This window comes from Portunus trituberculatus, chromosome 38 (assembly GCF_017591435.1).
Source record: "Portunus trituberculatus isolate SZX2019 chromosome 38, ASM1759143v1, whole genome shotgun sequence".
In the NCBI taxonomy this organism is placed as follows: domain Eukaryota; kingdom Metazoa; phylum Arthropoda; class Malacostraca; order Decapoda; family Portunidae; genus Portunus; species Portunus trituberculatus.
This window is the reverse complement of record NC_059292.1, coordinates 26,754,043-26,778,042: the sequence shown is the minus strand read 5'-3', so window position 1 is coordinate 26,778,042 and position 24,000 is coordinate 26,754,043. Positions and strand designations below refer to the sequence as shown.

Genomic DNA, 24,000 nt, shown 5'->3' with positions numbered 1-24,000 from the left:
TATTACTGCTGTAGCAGCAGCAGCAGCAGCAGCAGCAGCAGCAGCAGCAGCAGGTGGTGGTGGTGGTGGTGCAGTGCAGCAGCAGCAGCAGTGGCAGCAGTGGTGGTGGTGGTGGTGGTGGTGGTGGTGGTGGTGGTGGTGGTGGTGGTGGTGGTGGCAGCAGCAGTGGTGGTGGTGGGTGGTGGTGGTGGTGGTGGTGCAGTGGTGGTGGTGGTGGTGGTGGTGGTGGTGGTGGCAGTGGTGGTGGTGGTGCAGTGGTGGTGGTGGTGGTGGTGGTGGTGGTGGTGGTGGTGGTGGTGGTGGTGGTGGTGGTGGTGGTGGTGGTGGTGGTGGTGGTGGTGGTGGTGGTGGTGGTGGTGGTGGTGGTGGTGCAGCAGCAGCAGTGGCAGCAGCAGCAGTGGTGGTGGTGGTGGTGGTGGTGGTGGTGGTGGTGGTGCAGCAGTGGTGGTGGTGGTGGTGGTGGTGGTGGTGGCAGTGGTGGTGGCAGGTGAGCAGCAGCAGTGGTGGTGGTGGTGGTGGTGGTGGTGGTGGTGCAGGTTCTTGTTGTTGGCAGCAGTGTGGTTGGTGGTGGTGGTGGTGGTGGTGGTGGTGGTGGTGGTGGTGGTGTGGTGGTGGTGGTGGTGGTGGTGGTGGTGGTGGTGGTGGTGGTGGTGGTGGTGGTGGTGGTGGTGGTGGTGGTGGTGGTGGTGGTGGTGGTGGTGGTGGTGGTGGTGGTGGTGGTGGTGGTGGTGGTGGTGGTGGTGGTGGTGGTGGTGGTGGTGGTGGTGGTGGTGGTGGTGGTGGTGGTGGTGGTGGTGGTGGTGGTGGTGGTGGTGGTGGTGGTGGTGGTGGTGGTGGTGGTGGTGGTGCAGTGGTGGTGGTGCAGTGGTGGTAGTGCAGTGCAGCAGTAGTAGTAGTAGTAGTAGTAGTAGCTATAGTAGTAGTAGTAGTAGTAGTAGAAATAGTAGTAGTAGTAGTAGTAGTGTTCACCCTTGTTTCCCTGTGGCAGTAGTGGAAAGCTAATACTGAGAAAAGATCAATAACCACTGCGGAAGCTCTCCCAGTAAATCATACCAACAACATAAAAAATACAACAATAATAACAACAACAAGCTTTTTCTCTTCACTAAGAAATTAACAAAACAATAAACGTGTCTGCTTTCCTCACTTTAAAAGATACAAAATGTCAAACACACACACACACACACACACACACACACACACACACACACACACACACACACACACACACACACACACACACACACTGCCCCAGCTTTCTCCTCTATACCATAACGTAAGTACAGTGAAGTAAAGTTAGGGGAGAGTGGGAGGGTGGAGGAAAGGAGGGAGAGAAAGGGAGGGAGGGACGGAGGGAAGGAGGGAGGGGAGGAGGGAGGGAGGGAGGGAAAAGAGGACCTGCAGGTTGAAATGGAGGAAGGGAGAAAGATGAGATAATAAGAAAGCGCTTGTAGAAATAGAAGAAACACAAGAACAGAGAGAGAGAGAGAGAGAGAGAGAGAGAGAGAGAGAGAGAGAGAGAGAGAGGTGAATTACAGGGATGAGTCGTTTGAAGAAAAGAAAGTAAGAAACGATCGTGATATTTTTTTCCTTCCTTTATAGTCGTCCACGTGACGCATCACACACACACACACACACACACACACACACACACACACACACACACACACACACACACACACACACACACACACACACACACATAAGCCTGCCATGTAAGGAAAGAAAAATATGAAGGCGAGCGATAATATATATTTTCCTCTCTCTCTCTCTCTCTCTCTCTCTCTCTCTCTCTCTCTCTCTCTCTCTCTCTCTCTCTCTCTCTCGGCCACATTACCTTTCACCTTTCTTTCTCCACCCAGCCCAGCACTTGCCCGCGTCCTTTCTCTCTCACTCCCTCTCTCCTTCCCTCCTCCTCCTCCTCCTCCTCCTCCTCCTCCTCCTCCTCCTCCCTCCTTGCCTCCAGCTGGCCGCAAGGAGAGAAAGAGTTGGGAGGGGGGGGAGGGGCGCTGCTGCTGACCCGTCTACCACCTCCACCTCCTCCACTCCTCGCCCCGTGACCTCAGCACAGCCTCTCCTGACTCCACCTTGCAACGAAGCTCACCTGTTGCTTCCTAAATCCCTTTCTCTTGTATTTTTTCCTTGTTTCTTATTCTCTCTCTCTCTCTCTCTCTCTCTCTCTCTCTCTCTCTCTCTCTCTCTCTCTCTCTCTCTCTCTCTCTCTCTCTCTTATCTAATTATCTATCTATCTATCTATTTATCTATCTATCTTTCTTTCGATGCATCTATCTGTTTTTTTTCATTAATTCTTCCCTTGATTGTTTAATCTCTCTCTCTCTCTCTCTCTCTCTCTCTCTCTCTCTCTCTCTCTCTCTCTCTCTCTCTTGATTCTTTTACTTATTATATTTTTGTGTTTTTTTCATCTCATTCTTTTTAGTTGCGTTGTAATTGTTTCGTTTTGTTTTTCCTCGTTTCTTTTTTTTTTTTCATATATTCATATTTTACAGTATCAAGTCCCTTTCTCTCTTACCTAAAAATTTCATCCCTCTCCCTCTCCCTTCTTCCCCGGAATCACAACTCACATACGCACCTTTCTTTTCTCTTTCCCTCCCTTCCTCCCTCCCTCCCTCCCTCCCAGCCTCACTCTTTTCGTCCCACCCTCCTTCCCTCCCTCCTCCTCCCCCCACCGGGGCTCCAATGATACAGGTGATGATTTACGCACGGGACTCGGTAGTGGCTCCTAAATGTACACCAACAGCTCGTAATAAATGGTCCGGCTCTCCAATGGTCATATCAATGGTGGGGTGCCGCTAGGGACTCGCTTCAGCCCTACGTATCTTCTCGTACTCGTGTTGTCTTGCTTACTGCCACGGGAACTGTCGCATTGAAACGACTCTGGCCTGGTGTAAGTTTTGAGAGGTGAGAAAATGTTGAATTGTGTCTTATTCCATTTGGGTTGTTGCTTTTCCTGGGTGTTGAAATAGTTTACTAGCTCTATTCTTCTTTTTTTTTTTTTAATATACAATGCGTTTTTCATATCAGGTTTGAGATTTTTAATAGTACAGTGAGGAAATGGGTAATGGCAGGTGTTAGGAGTGAGCTGCGTGGCCTATAGATTATTACTTCTACTGCTACTACTATTGCTACTACTACTACTGCTACTACTGCTGCTACTACTACTACTACTTCTACTACTACTACTGCTACTACATACTACTACTACTACTACTACTACTACTACTACCATTACTACTACTACTACTATTACTACTACTACTACTATTACGACTTCTTATTGGTGCGACTTTAAACCATGATTATGAAAGACATTGTTGCCTGTCAGTAAGATCATGTAATCTTTATAAGCTTAGTTCACGTACGTTTGTTTTAATTTGGGTCAGCTTTTATTGCCCGTTTCCTGACAGAAAAAGATTAAGTGAAAATATAATTTGAGTTTAACCCATTCAGTACCATGACACGCTTTTATATTCATTCCTCTTACTATTTGGCTTTTTTATACATCTTTAGAAACTTATGTGGGGATTAGAATAGTGAAGACGCTGGCCATTAATCTTCCGACCTCCATAGACCCATCCTAATGTAAATAAAATCGTCTAATCATATCAAAACTCGAGATAAAAATGCGTCCCATTATTTGTGTTTGGAAATACACTGAGTTCATACGTGATTAGCCTTAGTTTGTTTAAAATGCGAAGAAAGACGATAAAACGAAATTTTTACGCTTTTTGCTTTTTATTCTCCATTACTGTTACATTGTTTCCTGAGCTAGATATTCTGTAACTGGATTGTGAAGGGATAAATGGTGGTTTTCTACACGTATGAAAAATAACGCGACTTAAAATTAATCTTTTTCGTTAACTGGTAGTGTTTCTTTGTATTGTTGTTAATTCATTTACTGGCTCAGATATTTAGTAACTGGAGTGTGAAGCTAAATTGGTGCTTGATATACGTGTAGAAAATTATGAAGTTTACACCATGATTCTTCTTTTTATTGTTTACTTATTTATTAACTCTGTCTCAAAAGGAATGGCTCAATGAAAAGATGATTTGAACTTTTCTCCAGTTTCATCTTTTCTCGTATCATTGCTTCACTGTTTGCTGATTTAAATACTTTTGGTAAAGGATGGTAAAAACAATGACTTGACACGTATAGACAGAACTTAAACTAAAGAAATGCTATACTGTTTGCTGATATAAATATTTTGGTAAAGGATGGTAAAAACGATGATTTGACATAATTATAGGTAAAAAATTAAACTAAAGAAATGTTATACTGTTTGTTGATTTAAATATTTTGATAAAGGACGGTAAACTAAATAAAGAAACAAGAAGATTAATTATATATCATTATTAGACTGAACGAATAACTTGATACAGACATTTCAATTTCCTTTTTCTTTTAGTCTCAGTCTCCTCTCTCGGTTGTGGAGTCTCGAACAAGAGGGTGAGTGAGGCTTCCACATCGTTATCCTCTTACGTTCCACTTAGTGCTTGACGCGACCATCCCAGCAAACATGTTCCGGCGTGTTGTGCAAGGCGACTCACGGAGGAGGGCGGCGCGGCTTACGTCACAATTTTATATTCATTCTTACCACGAAACACTTCATAACTTTCCTGACATTTTTTCCCGCTTTTAGTTTTGTCTGTCTTTTCATTTCAGTTCGTTTTATATTTTTGTTGCTTCCTTTTCTTTTTCTTGTTTTGTTTCCACATTCATTTTCTGATTGGTTTGCTTGATACACCTTTTCTCTATTCACTTCAGTTTGTTCTGCAGATTTGTTCGCATATTTTTAGGTCACGTAATTGTTTTCTGTATCATTTTTTATACTACGAAGATTATTTTCTATATATATATTTTTTTCAATAATAGATTAAATATATTATTGCTTTCATTTTAGTTACCTCTTCCTTAGAATCTCTTTAGACAACTATTCTGAATTAACAACTAAAGGCAATGTAGAAAAATAGAGCATCCTCACCTGTCGCTAATGAAATCACCTGTAATGCCTCGATTAACACAAGTAATTCCACTAAAGCAACTCCACAAAGTAACGGATTCAATGTCAGGCCAGTGAAGTCCTCCTTTGTACTCCTCCTCCTCCTCCTCCTCCTCCTCTTCCTCCTCCCATTTCTCCAAACCTTTCACACCTGTTGGCTAATTTAACACGCCTCTTCACCCTCCAATCTATTTTCTTCCTAACCCTATCTCCTTTTTCACCCATAAACCATCCCCCTTTCTCCTTCCTTCCTCCTCCTCCTCCTCCTCCTCCTCCTCCTCCTCTTCCTCCTCCTCCTCCTGTTTCTCCTCCTCCGGGACAGGTTATCAATAATATCAAGCATCTCATTCTTTCCAAAATTTTCAAAACCACCTGCGGCCCGCCATTAATTAGCCAGGTAAGTATAGACCCTGAGGTAGTTACGGTACGAGAGAGAGAGAGAGAGAGAGAGAGAGAGAGAGAGAGAGAGAGAGAGAGAGAGAGAGAGAGAGAGAGAGAGAGAGAGAGAGAGAGAGAGAGAGAGAATTACCTCACATTACCTTCACGAGATAACACTTGTCCCTCTCCTCCCTCACTCTCCTTCCCTCCCCACCTCCCTCCCCCTTTCTTTCCCTCTCCCTCTCCCTCTCTCTCTCTTTCTCTCTCTCTCTTCCGCCCCTCCAGACTTGCCGTAGGGGCGGAAATGACGTCAAGTTCGTGGGAAACAAGGACAAGAAGAGGAAAAAAGGAAAGACTTGCTATGAAAATTAATGTTACACTATTATTATTATTATTATTATTATTATTATTATTACTATTACTATTATTATTATTATTATTATTATTATTATTATTATTATTATTATTATTGTTGTTGTTGTTGTTGTTGTTTAGAAATTTAGTAGCAAAGTTTAACATTATAAAATTTTGGCAAAGGTTGAGAATTACGAGAGAGAGAGAGAGAGAGAGAGAGAGAGAGAGAGAGAGAGAGAGAGAGAGAGAGAGAGAGAGAGAGAGAGAGAGAGAGAATAAACCAACTAACCATAAAACTTACACGAAATTCTTGCTTTAATTACAACTGTAGAAGAAGAAGAAGAAGAAGAAGAAGAAGAAGAAGAAGAAGAAGAAGAAGAAGAAGAAGAAGAAGAAAAAGAAGAAGAAACAAATAGTAGAAGAAGAAGAAGAAGAAGAAAAAATAATGATAACGAATAAAAGTTCCACGAAATGCACAAAATGAAGCGAATTATCCACTCTTACATTCCTGCTGGTGTAAAAAAAAAAAAAAAAAAAAATGAAGAAGAAAAAACACGAGGAAAAACCGCATAGGAAAGCATGAAGAGAATTACAGGAATGTCTTGATGTACCTTGTGAAAATAAATAAATAAATAAATAATGCACCATATTCTAAAGCACTTCTTTCCGCACCCCCTTCACTCCTTTGAAAAGCTTCCAGTTGAAGTGACATGGGTTTCTAAGGGCGATTCCATGGCTCTGGTGACAAATTTAATAGTATTTCTATGTTATTAACTGGAGAAACACTCTGTAAAACCCAATTTTTCATATCTACACGAGTTTTTAAGGTGTTTTTATGGTTCTACTGTCAATTTAGCCACATTTCTACGCTATTAATAGGAAAAACACTTTTGATAACCTGCGTCAATGTCCTTGAAAGATAATTGTTGGGAAACTATACGGGTTTTTAGGGGTTTTTATGGTTCTGCGGATAAATAAACAACATCTCTACATTGTTAGCTTTTGAGAACCTGGTCAGTCATCTTTGTGGCCTTGTAAATCTTTCTGAAGTGACAGTTTAAGAACATTTCTACGTTATTAACATGAGAAACACCCTTGAGAACCCGTCAAGTCATCTCTGAGGCTTTTGAAAACAGTTGAGGTGAGAGAGTAAAGCGTTTCTGAATACGGACTAAAAAGGTGGAGTAGAGGAGAGGTGAGACGTGAGGGAGGAGGCGCCAATGAGTGGGAGGTGAGAGGCCTGGAGTAACTCACCTGCCGAAGTCATGAGGTCAATGAGGTGGTTGAGGGAGGGCGACAGGTCACGCTCCTCATCGCTGGCCAGGCTGAAGTCCAAGGCGCGGTACAGCAACACGCCGAGCTCTGACACCAGCTGCCGGGAGAAGAGGAGCATTAGGACGTGTAGGAAGGGAGCATTGGGACATAAAGGCATTACAACACGAGAAAAAAGGAACATTAGAGCATAACAGGAAGATTAACCAAACATAAATGACATTGTAATATGGGAAAAAGTGACATTAACTCCTTCAGTACTGGGACGCCACGATTTTATTTACATTATGAACTGCCTATGGAGGTCAGAAGATTGATAGCAAGAGTCTTCACTGAGTTTCTGAAGCTGTATAAAATGACCAAATAGTAACAGAATAAATATCAAAACGCGTCATGGTACTGAAGGGTTTAAAAACACGAGAATATACGAGTACAGAAAAACGAAGGAAGCTGCTGGAAGGCGTCAGTTCCGAACGTGGTATTCCTTGTTGCTTATTTCCACCTATCATTCTTATACATAAACTTATACAACGTTCAATTCTCAGTAATGGTTCGGTACTGAAATCCTGATAATTGAGTCCATTCCATTCATCTATTCATTTTTTTTACTCTAATTGAAAAGCCAATTCCGATTTATCTCTTTCTAGATTTAACTTGTACCTATTGTTTCTTGTCATATCTGGATTATATTGACCCGAAGCACGAGAAAATAAAGAAGGAAGGTTACGGTGAGGATTTATTACGGAAAAGTCACAGATTACAGCCAACTAAACGAGAACTTTATGGTTTTGCTAAGGAAATGACGAGAAGGCAAGTATAGTAAGATGACGAAAATAATGCGACAACCTCAAAGGAAAAAAAAAAAAAGGTAACTAAAAAAAAAAATATGATGAAAAAGAATGAGTAAATGTCATAAAAAAAGACAGTATACTCAGGAACCATATTCATTTCCAAACCAAACAAAATAAAGGTAAAACAGTAAAACATTTAAAATGATATACTACCAGAAAAAGAAACATGGTATGAATTGAGTATATGATAGAAACAAGGATACAACAAACTTAACCATACAAGACGAGAGGAAATGGAGGAAAAAAAATAAACACACCAATTAAAATACCAAGTTGCGGAGAGAGCAGACACCTTAACACCGCTTCACTCCCGGCAAGGTGGAGCGGGTGAGTAAATATGAAGATTATACGAGTAAAAGATTGGACGCATACCACGCCAATAATTTTCTGCGTAGTTTGAGGCCAACGCCTGGGAGGAGAGGAAATGAGGCAATTAAAATGCTGCACGCTAAAAAGACCAAAGAATGACACTGGCTGGAGAGACGGGGACGATGAGCCTCAGTGAGCAAGAAAGTGGAGGAGAAAAAGAAAATTATGAAAAAGATGAATTATTATCAGTATTTTCATTTATTTCGTTTTAGATGGAGGTATTTTTTTTGTCATTTCTTTCTTTTCTCAGCCATTAGTGACCCGAGAGGAAAGAATGATTAAAACATATGAAAATTGAAAAAAAAAAAATAATAAGATTCTGAAAGCATTTGCATATGAACTAACTTTTTTTTATATTTTTAATGAGGAAAGAGAAATGCAAACGCAGAATTATTAAAAAAGGAGAGGAAACTGAAAAAGATAAAGAATATTGTGGCACCATTTGCATACCGGGAAAGGCTTTTTAATGGATGTAATAACCGTTAGTAATGAACGTAGAATGAAAAAGAAAGTGATTAAGTGATACTCAATTGCAAAAATAATGAATGATGCATCTCCGTGCGTGGGAAGAAGAGGAGAGCAGAAGATGGAATACACATGGAAAATTTTATCATCTATCTATTTTTTCAGTGACAAAGAAAGGAGGAGGAGGAGGAGGAGAAGGACGAGGAGGAGGAGATGGATGGAGGAGGAGGAGGAGGAGGAGGAGGAGGAGGAGGAGGAGGAGGAGGAGGAGAAAGACTCGGAAGAGGAGGAAATGAAAAAAAATGATAACAGCCACCACCACCACCACCACCATCAACAACAAAGCAGAACAAACAAACATCAAATTCCCACCACAATTTGAATTAAAAAAGAATAATAATAAGGAAAGAAACACCACTACCACCATCCAACACACACAATAAATAAGAAAATAAATCAATGAATAACAAAACATCTAAACAAAACAAATCAAAAGATCACAGCATAACAACTTCCCATTCAATATCTAAATGGTGGTGGTGGTGGTGGTGGTGGTGGTGGTGGTGGTGGTGGTGGTGGTGGTGGAAAAGCAAAAGGAACAAGGCCTGTATTCTGAAATGCTTTGCTCTCTCACCGTCGCTGTTTCCCCAAGCCTCTTTTGAAGGTACTCTTATTTTTAAAGGTATTTTTTATAGTTCTGGTAATAGACTGGCAAAATTTCTAGTTTATCAACCCTTCAGTACCATGACGTGTTTCCATATTCGTTGTGATTACTATTTGATGATTTTAAACAGCTTCAGAAACTTTCGTAGGGGGTTAAAATAGGGAAGACTGGCCATTTATCTTCTGACCTTCCTTTTTCAATAAAATCGCTTAATAACACCCAAAACTCATGCTAAAAATGCATCCCAGTATTGAAAGGTTTAAAACGAAAAAAAAAAAAAATGCCTTGAAAACTCACTTAGTTGTCCATATGCCTTAGAAAACTGTCGTAAGGAGAGAGCACTGAGTTTCCAAATACTGACGTAAGGAAGAAGTAAACGAAGAAACCTCAAAACAAGTGACGCCTCAAACCAGTGCTTACTTTTACTGGCAGGATGAACGTGTGATAAGGGAACTAAACATGACAACACGAGCAAATAATAGGATAATAAGACCCTGACACACACGAGAGACGGGGAATGCAAACAAAAACACGGAAAACTCAAACAAGGAAGTATAAGAGAGAGAGAGAGAGAGAGAGAGAGAGAGAGAGAGAGAGAGAGAGAGAGAGAGAGCATGGAGGAGAGTTGGTTGGATATTATATACGTTTACACTGTCACTGAAGAAGAAGAAGAAGAAGAAGAAGAAGAAGAAGAAGAAGAAGAAGAAGAAGAAGAAGAAGAAGAAGAAGAAGAAGAAGAAGAAGAAGAAGAAGAAGAAGAAGAAGAAGAAGAAGAAGAAGAAGAAGAAGAAGAAGAAGAAGAAGAAGAAGAAGAAGAAGAAGAAGAAGAAGAAGAAGAAGAAGAAGAAGAAGAAGAAGAAGAAGAAGAAGAAGAGAAGAGAAGAAGAGAAGAAGAAGAAGAAGAAGAAGAAGAAGAAGAAGAAGAAGAAGAAGAAGAAGAAGAAGAAGAAGAAGAAGAAGAAGAAGAAGAAGAAGAAGAAGAAGAAGAAGAAGAAGAAGAAGAAGAAGATGATGATGATGATGATGATGATGATGATGATGATGATGATGATGATGATGAAATGAAGGTAAAGAGAAGGTAGAAAAGGAAATTATAGAATAGAAAATAGAAAATAAAGTATAATAAGAAAAGAAATGTGGACAAGAAAATAAAAAAAAACAAAAACAAAGAACTTTAATGAAAAACAAGGGTAAGGAAGTAAAAAGTGAAGTAGGAATATTAAAAAATAGTTAATGGCAAAGTGAAATTATAAAGAAAAGAAGAAAATGGGGATGAATGAAAAATAACAAATAAACTTATATAAACAAAGAGGTTTAGAGAGAAGAGAGAGAGAGAGAGAGAGAGAGAGAGAGAGAGAGAGAGAGAGAGAGAGAGAGAGAGAGAGAGAGAGAGAGAGAGAGAGAGAGAGAGAATAAAAAGGTATAAGGAGGAACAAGAACAACAATCACAACAACTGGATCTATTAGGAAGAATATGTGATGCAAATTTTTTTTCTGGAAAACAAACCGTCCCTTGATTAAATATGGAAATGAGCAGGGAACTCTGGAATAAAGGGGAAAAAAAATGTGTAGCGGCAAGGAAATAAAGCTTAACCATTAAATATTCCTGAAAAAAAATAGGTAGATAATTTACTAAGATTATTGTACGATTAATAATAAACTGAACCTTTCAATGATAACAGAATAATGAATCAAGTAGAAATGGAAACTAGGAGGTAAAATAGTGAAGGAAAACACAACAAACAGGACAAATGAATATGAAAGAATAGTCAACATGTAATGGAAAGTGAAATGAAAACTAGGAGGTAAAACAGTGAAGGAAAACACAACAAACAGGACAAATGAATATGAAAGAATAGTCAACATGTAATGGAAAGTGACATGAAAACACAAACATTTCCAAGATGAAGTACGATAATGAGAGGGAAACTGTGACAAGAGAAGTAACAATAGATATGTGGATGTAGAATAAAAACAACAGCAATGGAAACAATTACGTCAGTGGAATTAATGATGCAAATTAGAAAGAAAACGAAACATTTCCTCGATTAAACAACACGAGAAGAAAACGGGAAATAAATTAGCAAGGCGCAGGAAGAACGCATACACGGACGAGAATAACTAACCTCTGCAAAAAATAAATAAATAAAATAAAATAAATAAATAAATAAATAAATAAAACAAATTCAACTTTTCTTTAGATATGGTAATGAGGAGAAAAGCCTGTTGAATAAAAATGGCAAGAAAGACAATACAAAAAAAAAAAAAAACAGAATTACTAGAATTATGAATACAAAATAGAATTAATACCAAGAAAATGTTCACGCCACGCTCTTCCCAAAAAACAAGAGAACGATAAACAAAAATGATATAAAGTTACATAACCAGGACTTCTGTGATCTGTATCTTGCCTCTACACTCTTTGCAACCTTAATTCAGAGAGAGAGAGAGAGAGAGAGAGAGAGAGAGAGAGAGAGAGAGAGAGAGAGAGAGAGAGAGAGAGAGAGAGAGAGAGAGAGAGAGAGAGAGAGAGAGAGAGAGAGAGAGAGAGGTAACAGGTGTTCACTATGAGAGAAAAAAAAAGCGTTACCAGTCAAAATAGCAAAATTACAACACTAACGACATACAGAACCGTCATTTATTTATCTTACTTCTGTATTATTTGCTAAAAGAAATAAAGAAGAAGAAAACAAGAGGAATGCAGACAGAACAAGAATTAGAAGCAAAAAGAAAATAAATAAATAAATAAAATAAACACACACAAATGCTGATAATAGAAAAAGAACCATCATCTATGTATTCTATTTCCATACCCTTTGTTGACCGGCTAGAAAAAAATAAATAGAATCTTTAATTAACTTTTACATGGAAGAGCAATTATGGAAGCGTGATAATCTTATTCTTTATTTTTGCTGTTTAATTTTTTTTTACCTTTCTTTTCATTCGTTCGTTTATACAGAGATGAAAAAAAAAACACGCTTCGAGGAGAACGAAAACAACTGAAGCATGTAAAAACAATTATTCAGAAAACTTACTAAAACACGTTAAGAAAAAAAAAAGATTACAGTAAAAAAAAATATCAGCCAGAAATTGGAGAGGTTAAAATGCACAAAAGAAAAGAAATACATACATAAAATACACAACGTTGCATATTAATTTCAAACACTCGCTTTTTGAATGTACAGATGGAGTTCAGAAGCATAGAAAAAATATACACAACTCACTGCTAGAAAAATACACCCACACAAAGACATGAAAGAATAAATAGATAAATAACAGAATACACAGAATACATACTAGAATTCAAAGCACAGAAAAATACGTAAATAAAACTACACAAATAAATAAATAAATAAATGTATATATATAATTAAGTAAACAAAGTGAAATAGAATACATATATGATGATGTTACTGATGCCAATAGTTCACCTTTAATAACTCCGTGTCGAGGCTTCACACAACACCTGAATCATGATGGTGAGTATTAGCGGGAATGCCAACGACAGAATTACCAGAAAAACTAAAGAGAGAGAGAGAGAGAGAGAGAGAGAGAGAGAGAGAGAGAGAGAGAGAGAGAGAGAGAGAGAGAGAGAGAGAGAGAGAGAGAGAAACACTTTCAAAACCAAATGCACACCAGTACCATTTCACGAGTAAAGGGGAACAAAGAGCAGAGAGGAGAGTAAAAGTGAAGGAATGAGAGAAAAAAGTGTGAAAAAGAATAGGGAAAATGGGGAACTAAATCAAGGTAATGGTAAAAAAAAGGTCAGTTAACAGGAAAAATTAACGTGAACGAGATAAGGAAAGCAGAAAATTTGAGGAAAATCACGATGTAAATTGAGAGAGAGAGAGAGAGAGAGAGAGAGAGAGAGAGAGAGAGAGAGAGAGAGAGAGAGAGAGAGAGAGAGAGAGAGAGAGAGAGAGAGAGAGAGAGAGAGAGAGAGAGAGAGAGAGAGAGAGAGAGAGAGAGAGAGAGAGATTGGCTGAGATAAAGATTAGCTTAGATAAATATATGATAGAAAATATTGCTAGACTAACTTAACCTATAGTAACTCCCAGAACCGAAAAAAAAGTAAATATTTATAACAAACGAAGAGTAAAATACATAAAGAAGATCTAAACAAAATGAATCCTGAGGGAATACATAACAAACTTACGTAACAGAGGAACAAATAACGTGAAAGAAAGAAGAAAGAGAAGAAGAGAACAGATGAAGATAAAGAAAGGAGAGGAGAAAACAAGTAAGAAAAAAAAAGAAGAACAAGAATCTATCATCTTTAAGGTCGCTCATTGGAAGGAAGCTGAGTGAAAAGTTAATGAGAATGACTGGAAAAGGATAAAGAAATGAATAAATTGGGAATATATGAATAAGAAAAGATAAAGAGTAAGAAGAGACTGCTACCTGTCAAAAAGAGGAAACCCTTTCTTAATTCAAACCTGCAGGTAATACACGAACTACAGCGTGACGGAAATTACCTGGTTTCCTGTCACACACACACACACACACACACACACACACATGCCTCCTACGCTCTCCTGCTCGTTGTGTCAGCTTTAAGGATGCCACGTGTGTGTGTGTGTGTGTGTGTGTGTGTGTGTGTGTGTGTGTGTGTGTGTGTGTGTGTGTGTGTGTGTGTGTGTGTGTGTGTGATTGCGGTGGTGACTTTGTTATTGTTGTTATTGCTGATGCAATACTGGTGCACGTAACCCTTGGTATTGTAACACTTTTGAAGCATGCAGCCTGTGTGTGTGTGTGTGTGTGTGTGTGTGTGTGTGTGTGTGTGTGTGTGTGTGTGTGTGTGTGTGTGTGTGTGCACCTGACTCATGATGCTGCGTAGTGACGTCACGAAGACAGGTCATGGAGGGAGGAACGGAGGGACAGAGGGAGGGAGGGAGGAAGGGAGGGAGGGAGAGAGAGAGAGGGAGGTGCGGTATGCCTGGAATGTACTGGTCAGGCAGGAGAAAGTGCCCGAACTTCCCCTCCCCTCACCCCGTCTTTCTCTCCTCCCTTACCCTCTTAACCTCCCCTTTACTCCTCTCCCCTGCACCCTCTCCTTCCTTGTACTCTCTCTGGTGCCAACACGCGTCCCTGTTCCCTTCCCCTCCCCTCCCTTCTCCCCTTCCCTTCCTCTGTCATTTACTATACCTTACTCCCCCTTCCTTTCTCTCCCCATCATCTTCTTCCCTCCCTCCTTCCCTCCTCCTAACTTGAAACCACTAAACACCTCCAAGTCATATACCTTCCCTCTTCTTCTTCTTCTTCTTCTTCTTCTTCTATTTCTTTTTCTTTTCTATCTTCTTTATCTTCTTCTTCTTCTTTTTCTTCTATTTCTTTTTCCTTTTTATCTTCTTCTTCTTCTTCTTCTTCTTCTTCTTCTTCTTCTTCTTCTTCTTCTTCTTGTTCTTCTTGTTCTTCCTCCTCCTCCTCCTCCTCCTCCTCCTCCTCCTCTGAAACTTAATACTCAGACACGAAATCTTAAAAGTGTGTGTGTGTGTGTGTGTGTGTGTGTGTGTGTGTGTGTGTGTGTCCATGTCCTACCACTAACACCCACTATCACCACCACCACCACCACCATCATCACTTGACCACCTTCACTATCATTATCCAGGTTAATTGAACACGAAGCCAAGACACCTGTGGGATATCAGTATTCACCATCACCACCACCAACACCATCATTATCACCATCAACCTCATTACAGCTGCGCCTTGACTCCTACCATGTGAGGGGTTGGGGGTGAATGAAGTGGGATGGGAGGTGTGGGGGGGGTGAAGAAGTGAAGGGCAAGTGAGGTGAAGGGGAAGAGGAGGAGGAAGGGCGAGAGAGGGATAGACAGGGCGAAAGGATTGGAGGAGAAAGGAAAAATAGGAAAAAAAAATGAGAATGATACGTAGATAAGATGAAAGTGAAGGGAAGATGACAAGAGAATGTGAAGAGAGAGAGAGAAAGGTGAGAGAGGAATGAATAGATAAACGGAGAAATTGAAAATAAAGAATGAGAAAGAAGAAGGAGAGAGAGAGAGAGGAGAAAAGATATAGCGAGGAAGAAGAAAAGAAAGACCAGTGGAAGGTGTGGGAGAGAAGAGAGAGAGAGAGAGAGAGAGAGAGAGAGAGAGAGAGAGAGAGAGAGAGAGAGAGAGAGAGAGAGAGAGAGAGAGAGAGAGAGAGAGAGAGAGAGAGAGGGAGGAAGGCAACGTCGGAGGGAGGCAAGGTAGGAGGGAGGGAGGGAGGGAAACAAGGGCACAAAAAAGGAAACAAGGAGGGGACAAGAAAGAGCTATCAGGGACAGGAAGTGTTTAAATTAACGCGAAGAAAAGACACGAAAACCTTTTCTCTCCACTGCTTTTTTTTTAGGTCCCTTTTTTTCCCCTCATCAAAATCTAACATAGTCTGGAAATAAAAAGTTAAATCGTAAAGAGAAAAATGAAGTTAATTCTCAAAAGTGGCTATTTGATGGATGGAGCAGACTCAGTAATCAGGTTTTAGTACTGAATTAATAGAAAAAACAAAATACTACACACTATCATTAAGGAAGATGAAATGACAGGGAGGTGGAAATAAATAGGCAAGCAAGTTTCATAGAGGAATAATGACTAGTACACTTGATGACTCCTTGCAATTTTCCCTTATGTTACAATCTAAACAACAAAAAGAAACACAAAACCACGAAAAGAACACAATACCATTTTTTTGTTTTTTGTTTTTTGCAGTTTCCTTAATGTTGCACTTTTAATAACAACAGGAAACACAAAACAACGAAAGAAATACAATAACACACTTCTTTTTTTGCAGTTTCTCTAATGTTCTACTCTTAAAACACACACACACACACACACACACACACAAGGCCAGGATGGAAACACAACACGCTTCTTTTTCCAGTTTTCTTTATCGTCAGCTCTTAGATAAACAACATAAAACACGAAACCACAAAGGAAACACGGTAACACACTTCTTCATGCAGTTTCCCTAATAACCTTAATAACAACAGGAAACACAAAAAACATCAAGAAAACACGACAACACTCTTCTTTTTACCGTTTCCTTTATCTTCTGCTCCTAAAAATAACAAAAACACAAGCCCAGTATGGAAACACGACAACACACGCTTTTTTGCAGTTTCCTTTATGTTCAACTCTTAGATAACAACTGAAAAAAACCATAAAGGAAACACAGTAACACACTTTTTTTGCAATTTCCCTAATGTTCTACTCTTAAATAACAACTGAAAACACAAAACAACGAAAGAAAACACAATAAAATACTTTCTCATGTAACTTTCTTTATTTTCTACTCTTAGATAACAACAGGAAAGATTAGAACAGGAAGATAACACGATAACACTTCTTAATGCAGTTTCTCTTATGTTTTTCTCCTAGATAACAACGGAAAACACAAAAAAACAACGAAAAAACACAACAACACACTTCTAATCTATTCTATCCAATCCTATCCTATCCTAACTTTACCAAACCAAACCTAACCCAACCTAATCTAACCTAACCTAACCTAACCAAACCTAACCTAACCTAGCCTAACCTAACCTATCCTAACCCAACCTAATCTAATTCTATACTTAAAAATATAAAAACACAAGATTAACAAAAAAAAAAAAAAACACAAGATCAGGATGGAAACAAGATAACTCATTGATAGCCAGCGAAAGAATGACGAGCCAATTACGATGACAAAGGCAACAGTTCAGTAGTTCTTGCGTGCCACCGTGGGAAAATCTAATTATGCTACTATGAATGTGACGTATGACTGACAGTGCGTGGCCGTGACCTTAAGATGTGGTGGTGGTGGTGGTGGTGGTGGTGGTGGTGGTGGTGGTGGTGGTGGTGGTGGTGGTGGTAGTAGTGGTAGTGGTAGTAGTAGTAGTGATGGTAGTAAACGAAGTAACAGTAGTAGTAATAGTAGTAGTAGTAGTAGCAGTAGTAGTATCAGCAGCAGTAGCAGCAACAACAAGTATAACTAATAATGATAACAAAAACAAAACAAATAATAATAATAATAATAATAATAATAATAATAATAATAATAATAATAATAAGACGGGCAACACAGACCTTGACTTTCAGTAACAAACGACGTATTACATTAACTTTTTTTCACATTTCCTCTGATATAAGCACACACACACACACACACACACACACACACAGAGAGAGAGAGAGAGAGAGAGAGAGAGAGAGAGAGAGAGAGAGAGAGAGAGAGAGAGAGAGAGAGAGAGAGAGAGAGAGAGAGAGAGAGAGAGAGAGAGAGAGAGAGAGAGAGAGAGAGAGAGAGAATCAAGCAACACTTACAAACTAAACTAAAAACAGAAAAAAAGATAAAAACTATGAGCAACCTATCTCAGGAATACCAAATGGAGACGACCACGACCACAACCACCACCACGACCACGACGACGACGACCAGGAGGAGGAGGAGGAGGAGGAGGAGTAATAAAAGTCAGAGGGAGGAGGAAAAAGACACCAGGTATGACTGTGACCTTGGAAAATGCGATAATGATCAGGTAACACTACTGGGGAATGATATATGGGCCGGCAGGTAACCACGAGGAGGAGGGAGGGAGGGAGGGACGAAGGGAGGGAGGGAGGGAGGGAGGAAGAAGGGAGGGAGAGGGAGGGAGGAGGGAGGAGGAGGGAGGGAAGAAGGAGGGAGAGAGGGAGGGAGGGAGTAAGAGAAGATGAAGATGAAGATGAAGAAGCAGAGGAAGCAGAATAATAATAATAATAATAATAATAATAATAATAATAATAATAATAATAATAATAAGAAGAAGAAGAAGAAGAAGAAGAAGAAATTAAGAAACATAATGCACTAAAAGAAAACGAAAGAAAATATTTAAATGAGATAGAATAAAGAAAACGAGAGAGAGAGAGAGAGAGAGAGAGAGAGAGAGAGAGAGAGAGAGAGAGAGAGTACAAAGTTACGGACGTGAACAGATCCCTCTCATTCTCGTTAACCTTAATTGACCTCTCAGCAGGTGACCGCCCACTAGTCGCACCTGGCTCTCTCTCTCTCTCTCTCTCTCTCTCTCTCTCTCTCTCTCTCTCTCTCTGTGTCCTTAATATTTATCTCTCTTCTTTTTCGCGTTTTCATTTTCGTTTTTTTTTTTCTCCTTCTAACATTGTTCGTCTATTTTCTCCTCCTCCTCCTCCTCCTCCTTTCCTCCTCTTCCGTTGTTGTTGTTGTTGTTGTTGTTGTTGTTGTTGTTGTTTACTGTTGGTCTTGCTGTTTCTTCTTGTTCTTGATCTTGTTGTTCTTCTTCTTTTACTCTTCTTCTTCTTCTTCTTCTTCTTCTTCTTCTTCTTCTTCTTCTCTGACCGGAGCCAACATTCCCATCTCTCTTCATTAATTATAACACAGCTTTAGTTTCATGTTTTTCCTCACAATTTTTTTTTCGAGCGTCTTTCCTCTAATTAGTTCTCATGTTTCCCTGGTCCTCTTCTTACCCTTCATTTCTTAGTGCTTTCTCTTCCTCTTTCCCTCTTCTCTCCCTCGCTATTCTTATTTCCTTTATTTTCCTTCTTTTTTTCCTTCACTTCATTCCTACTACAGTTTTTTTTCCCATGTATATTTTTTGTTCTTGGCTTTCTTTTTCTCTCTTTTCTTTCTTCTTCACCATTCTTGTTTTTTTTCTTTCGCAAACATCCTACTTCACTTCTCTTCCTTCCCTCCTAAATACTCCTTCCTTTTATTTTCTCTCTTCCTCTTCCCTTCTTCCCTCCAAAAACCCACCCCCTCCTTTATTCTCTTCCTTTTCTTCTCCTCCTTGTCCTTCCCTCCTACAGCATTTCTTTGATATTTTACCGCCCTTCATTATTACTGCTTCTCGTTCCATTAATCTTTCCTTCTTCCTTTCTTTCTTGTTCCCCACTCCTATATCCTCCTTCCTACCTCGATTCTTTCCCTTATACCCACTTATCTACTTTCCTACCTACCTATACTTATACTTTCCTTTCTTCTTCCTTCTTCCCTCTCAACCACCTCCTCCCTATCCCCGCCACGCCCACCGGACCGCCAGTGTGTGTGGGTCTATTGGTCTTCTGGTGGTCCAAATCATAAATTCGGGAAGAAGTGACTGGTGTTCAGAGGGGAGGGAATATTGGCCTCCTTCCCAGCCTCCTCTCTTATTCATTTCCTCCTCCTTCTCCTCCTTATCTTCCTTATGCTCCTACTAGTCGTTTCTTTCTCTTCCTCTGACGGAAACCACCTAGAAATGGTCTTCTTCCCCCTCTTCCTCATTGTCTTCCTCCTCCTCCGACCATCCCCGAAACGTCTCTTCCTATTTTCCCTCCTCCTCCTCCTCCTCCTACTCCTCCTCTTCCACCTCCTCCTCCTCCTTTCAATGTGGTAGTAGGGGTGTTTCGAGTATCTAATGGTCAGTAATAGTGATAGTTTACATTTAATACGGGATAATGTAACTTCAGGTGATAAAAACGTTTGAATTCTGCGATGTTGCTATATACGGGAAGGAGTGTGAGGATGGGTGATTGAAAAAGAAGAAACAAGAGAAAAAAATATCGACAAGAATTAAGAAAACGAAAGAAAGATAAAAGAAATAGAAGAAAGATCGACAAGAAGGAATAAAAAAAAAAGGATTGATAACTGATAAGAGAAAATATGTAAAGAAGGAAGAAAAAGAGAACGGAATGGAAGAAAGGAAGAAAATTATGAAAAGAATCTCTGTCATTGGCTACGATATGGAATAGCAGTAATACCCCATCCCCCCCTCCTCTCTCTCTCTCTCTCTCTCTCTCACCCATACTAGGACGGCATTCTTGGCCATAAAGCAGTCGGGGTCTGGAGCAGCGGCCGAAGCGAGGACACCTAACAAGGGTGGGGACAGGCGGAGATGGAGTGGAGGGGAGGGGAGAATGAGGGTGGATAGAGCATAAGGGGTGTGGAGGGGTAAGGAGCTGGAGGGCTGGAGGGGCTGTGGTGGGGCTGGATGGCTGTGGGGGTGGATTGGGGGACTGAAGGGCTCAAGGCAGGTGCGGGACAGGGCCAAGGCAGGATAATAATAGGTAAAGGGTAATAGTCCTTTTTTTCCAGGCTGACATAGGCAGGGCGAGGCTAAAGTGACTACGAAGACAGGGGGAGGGAGAGACTAGGAGGGAGAGAAAGAAAAAATAAAAAGTGGAGACCGTATTAAAACTTCTGCATTTATAACTTAAGAGATTGGATACAGTTGGAAGAGACATTTGAAGCAATTAACTATACTTTAGAATATTAGCCTTAGGTATTACAAGTACTACGTAGTGAGAAAAAAAAATTCAATACGGTGAGAGAAATACGTTCAGAAGGCGAATGCAAGGAAGAGTAATAAAAGTAGTTGCGTTCTTTTCCTTTTTTTTTTTTTACGTAAATATAGACAGTGTGAGGCTCGAATGCGTATAAAAATACTACAATTATGATGATATTCCAAGGTTTGAAGGTGAAGAAAATGGATACAGATGGAGGAGAGAAGGCAAGGAGTGAAGGAAGATAATAACAAGTAGTGGTAACATTTTTTTTAAACAAATATATGCAGGAAGAGAGTCAGGTATCTATAGAAAATTCTAAGAATATATAGTACATATCCATATTTGTAAGTTAAGGCAAAGGGTACAGCTGGAGGGAGGCAGGTGCAAGGGGGAGAAAATAGGCAAAGTCTTTTTTCACACCAACATAAACAGGGAGAGGATAGAGACTGCTACGACCATGATATGATTCCTGCATTTGGAAGTTAATGAAAAAAAAGAAAAAAATTATATATACACCAGAATGCAGCAGAAGCAGAAACAAGGTTGAGTAATAACAGGTTATTATGTATTTTTTCTTACGTAAACATAGTCAGGGTGAAAATTAAGCGCTACAAGAAAAGAAAAGAGAAAAAAATGATCGTAAATGTAGAAGTTAATGAATGAATATAATATAGCAGTAAACGGCAGAAATAACGCAAACAGGATTAAGGTAAGAAAACAGTAATAATAATTCATGATTCTCTACGTAAATATAATAAGAACAAGAATTGACTATCTCTGAAAGATACAAAGACTATAGTAAGATTTCTGAGGTCGGAAAGTAAAGAAAGATACAGAAGAAGGAAGGAACAAAGTAAAACATAAAATTTGTAACACTTTTTTTCGTGGGTTAACAAGATACTACTGTCCCTGGGTGGCGCTAAGACTACAGTAACATTTCTGAGTGCGGTAACTAAGGCAAAAGATACAAACTATTAGCGGCAGGACTAAAACAAGGCAACAATAACAAATAATGATCCTTCTCTCACGGAAACATAAGGAAAGTGAAAATCCTGCATCCAAAAAAATAAATAAGTCAAAACACTCAATAAGAAGATTTCTAAGTTTGGAAAATAAAGAAAAAATACAAAAAGATCCGGCCAGAGCATGTTAAGGCAATAATGATACTAAGCAACACTTTATTTCAATGCAAGGCGAGGACCGGATATCTATTAAAACCCAAAATCGTAGCAAGATTCCTGAATTTGGAAGGGTAAAGGAAAAAAAACTGACAATAAAATAAGAACTAAACTGCTATATAGAAATTTAGGGTCGCACATTAACATTTAGTATATACGCCTTGCCTCGTTGTTCAGCTCCGTCTCCTTGGCCTTGAAGCCTCTGAGGGGCAGGCGTGCCGTGTGCCGCGGAGGAAATAAAGAGTTTTACAAGGCACACCATAAAAGAGAATAGGAATCGCAGGACATAAAAAAAAGAGGGAGAGAGGGAGAAAAAAAGAAAGAATGATTGTGTAGGCTAAGATTGGCGAAGTTTCTTGGACAAATATGTAAGGAAATGATAGTGGGAGAAGAGTATAAGGAATAGTGTGATAGGAAGGGAATAAATAAGGGAAAAAATGTAATAGTAAGAGAAGAATGACTAAGAATAGGGAACAGTATGATAAGAATAGAGGTAACAGCTTGATAGTAAGGAGGGAATAAACAGGGAGGATGTAACAGCAAGGGAAGAATAAATAGTAATACGGTGGTAGTACGAAGAGAATGCAGGTAGTAGCATGATAGAAAGGAGGGAATAATTAAGGAAAAAAACTAATATAAAAGCATGGAAAAGAATAAATAGGAATAGGAGGGTTGTAAAAAAAAAAGAGAAGAGTGTGAGAGTAAGAAACGAATAAATAGAGAATACTATAATAATTAGAAAGGAGTGAATAAGAAATAATGTAAAAATAATGTCAGGACAAATAGGAAAAAGAGACATAAAAGATTTTGCGGTGACTTCTCAGGAACTTGGATTGGAGAATGAAAGAACTGGTTGTGAGTATAGAAAAAAAATGCGATAACAGAGGATATACTTAGACAACTATAAATTGGTTACCTTATTTCCCTATTCCTGACTATCTTACCTATTTTTCTATACCACTTTTGATTAAGTTGTAGAAATGGCCCAGGGGTGAAAGAAGAGGAGTGCAGAGCGGCATATTTATTTCCAACGAGTTTATTTACCTTACTCATTTTTTGCTTCTCTATCTTTATACACACACACACACACACACACACACACACACACACACACACACACACACACACACACACACACACCTTATCAGCTCCCCCTTCACCTCACACCTTAAGCCAGTCACCTGTCTGCACCTGTCACCTGCATGTACGTACCTTATCGTCACTTCCCAACATCTTAATCACTGCCCCACATGCACACATACAGATAAACACATACCTCCTTCACCTTCCTTATCATATCGTCGTCTCCGCATCACGTAGAGAATATCAGGAATGCTCAATGACTAAGAGAGTGTGATAAGTCTTCTGTGTTTATCTAATATTTGTGTTGATTTACTTATTCTTCTTTATCTGTTTATTTCTTTATCCTTCATTTGTCTCTTTAACACATATAAAAGCGAAATCACAATGAAAATAATAAAAACAATGATATAACAAAGAAAATAGAGCGAAGGATACACAGAACAAGAGAGAGAGAGAGATAGAGAGAGAAGGAGAGAGAGGGAGAGATAGGCGGACACAAGGCATCAGACACAGGTGGAGCAAGTGATAGAGCAGTAAATGAGGCAGGTAGGGAGTGAAATTTACATGACGAGGGAGGAGGAGGAGGAGGAGTGGAAGTGACGGGGAAAACGAGAGAAAGAGAATGGGAAACGTATAGGAGAGAGGAGAAAATGAAAAGGAATAATGATAGGAAGGAAATAAAAAAAAGGTAGTGGAGTGGATGTGAAGATAAGAAAGGAAGAGAAGGAAAAGGAAATAAAAACAAAGAGAAGTAAGAGAATGAGTGAGAGGGAGGAGGGAAAGGAGAGAAGAAAAGAGAGCAGGAGAGAAAAGGAGAAGAAAAGGAGGAAGTAGACAGGAAAAAAGGAAAAAAGGAAAGAAATAAAGTAGGCAGAAAAGAGAAGATTAGAGGGAAGACGAAGGAAAAAAAAATAGATAGGAGAGATAACGGAGAAAAGAGGAAGGAAAGGAAGGAAGCAAGGAAGACAGATGAAGGAATGGGAATGAAAGGAAGAAAAAGAATAGGAGACAAAAAAGAGAAGAAGAAGAAGGAAAGGATGGAAGAAAGAAAGGAAAAAAAATAAAAAAATGAAGTGATAGGAAAGAAAATAATTTAAATATTGGAGACAAAGA

At 39.5% G+C, this 24,000-nt stretch overlaps 1 protein-coding gene across 1 annotated transcript in view; it reads right to left on the bottom strand.

The window, feature by feature from the left end:
• LOC123514709 (protein spire-like) overlaps nt 1-24,000 on the bottom strand; it is a 237,051-nt gene that overhangs the window by 112,001 nt on the left and 101,050 nt on the right. Inside the window, 1 exon segment of the mRNA XM_045272776.1 lies at nt 7,005-7,122. Within this exon segment, the coding sequence (XP_045128711.1) occupies nt 7,005-7,122 (118 nt within the window).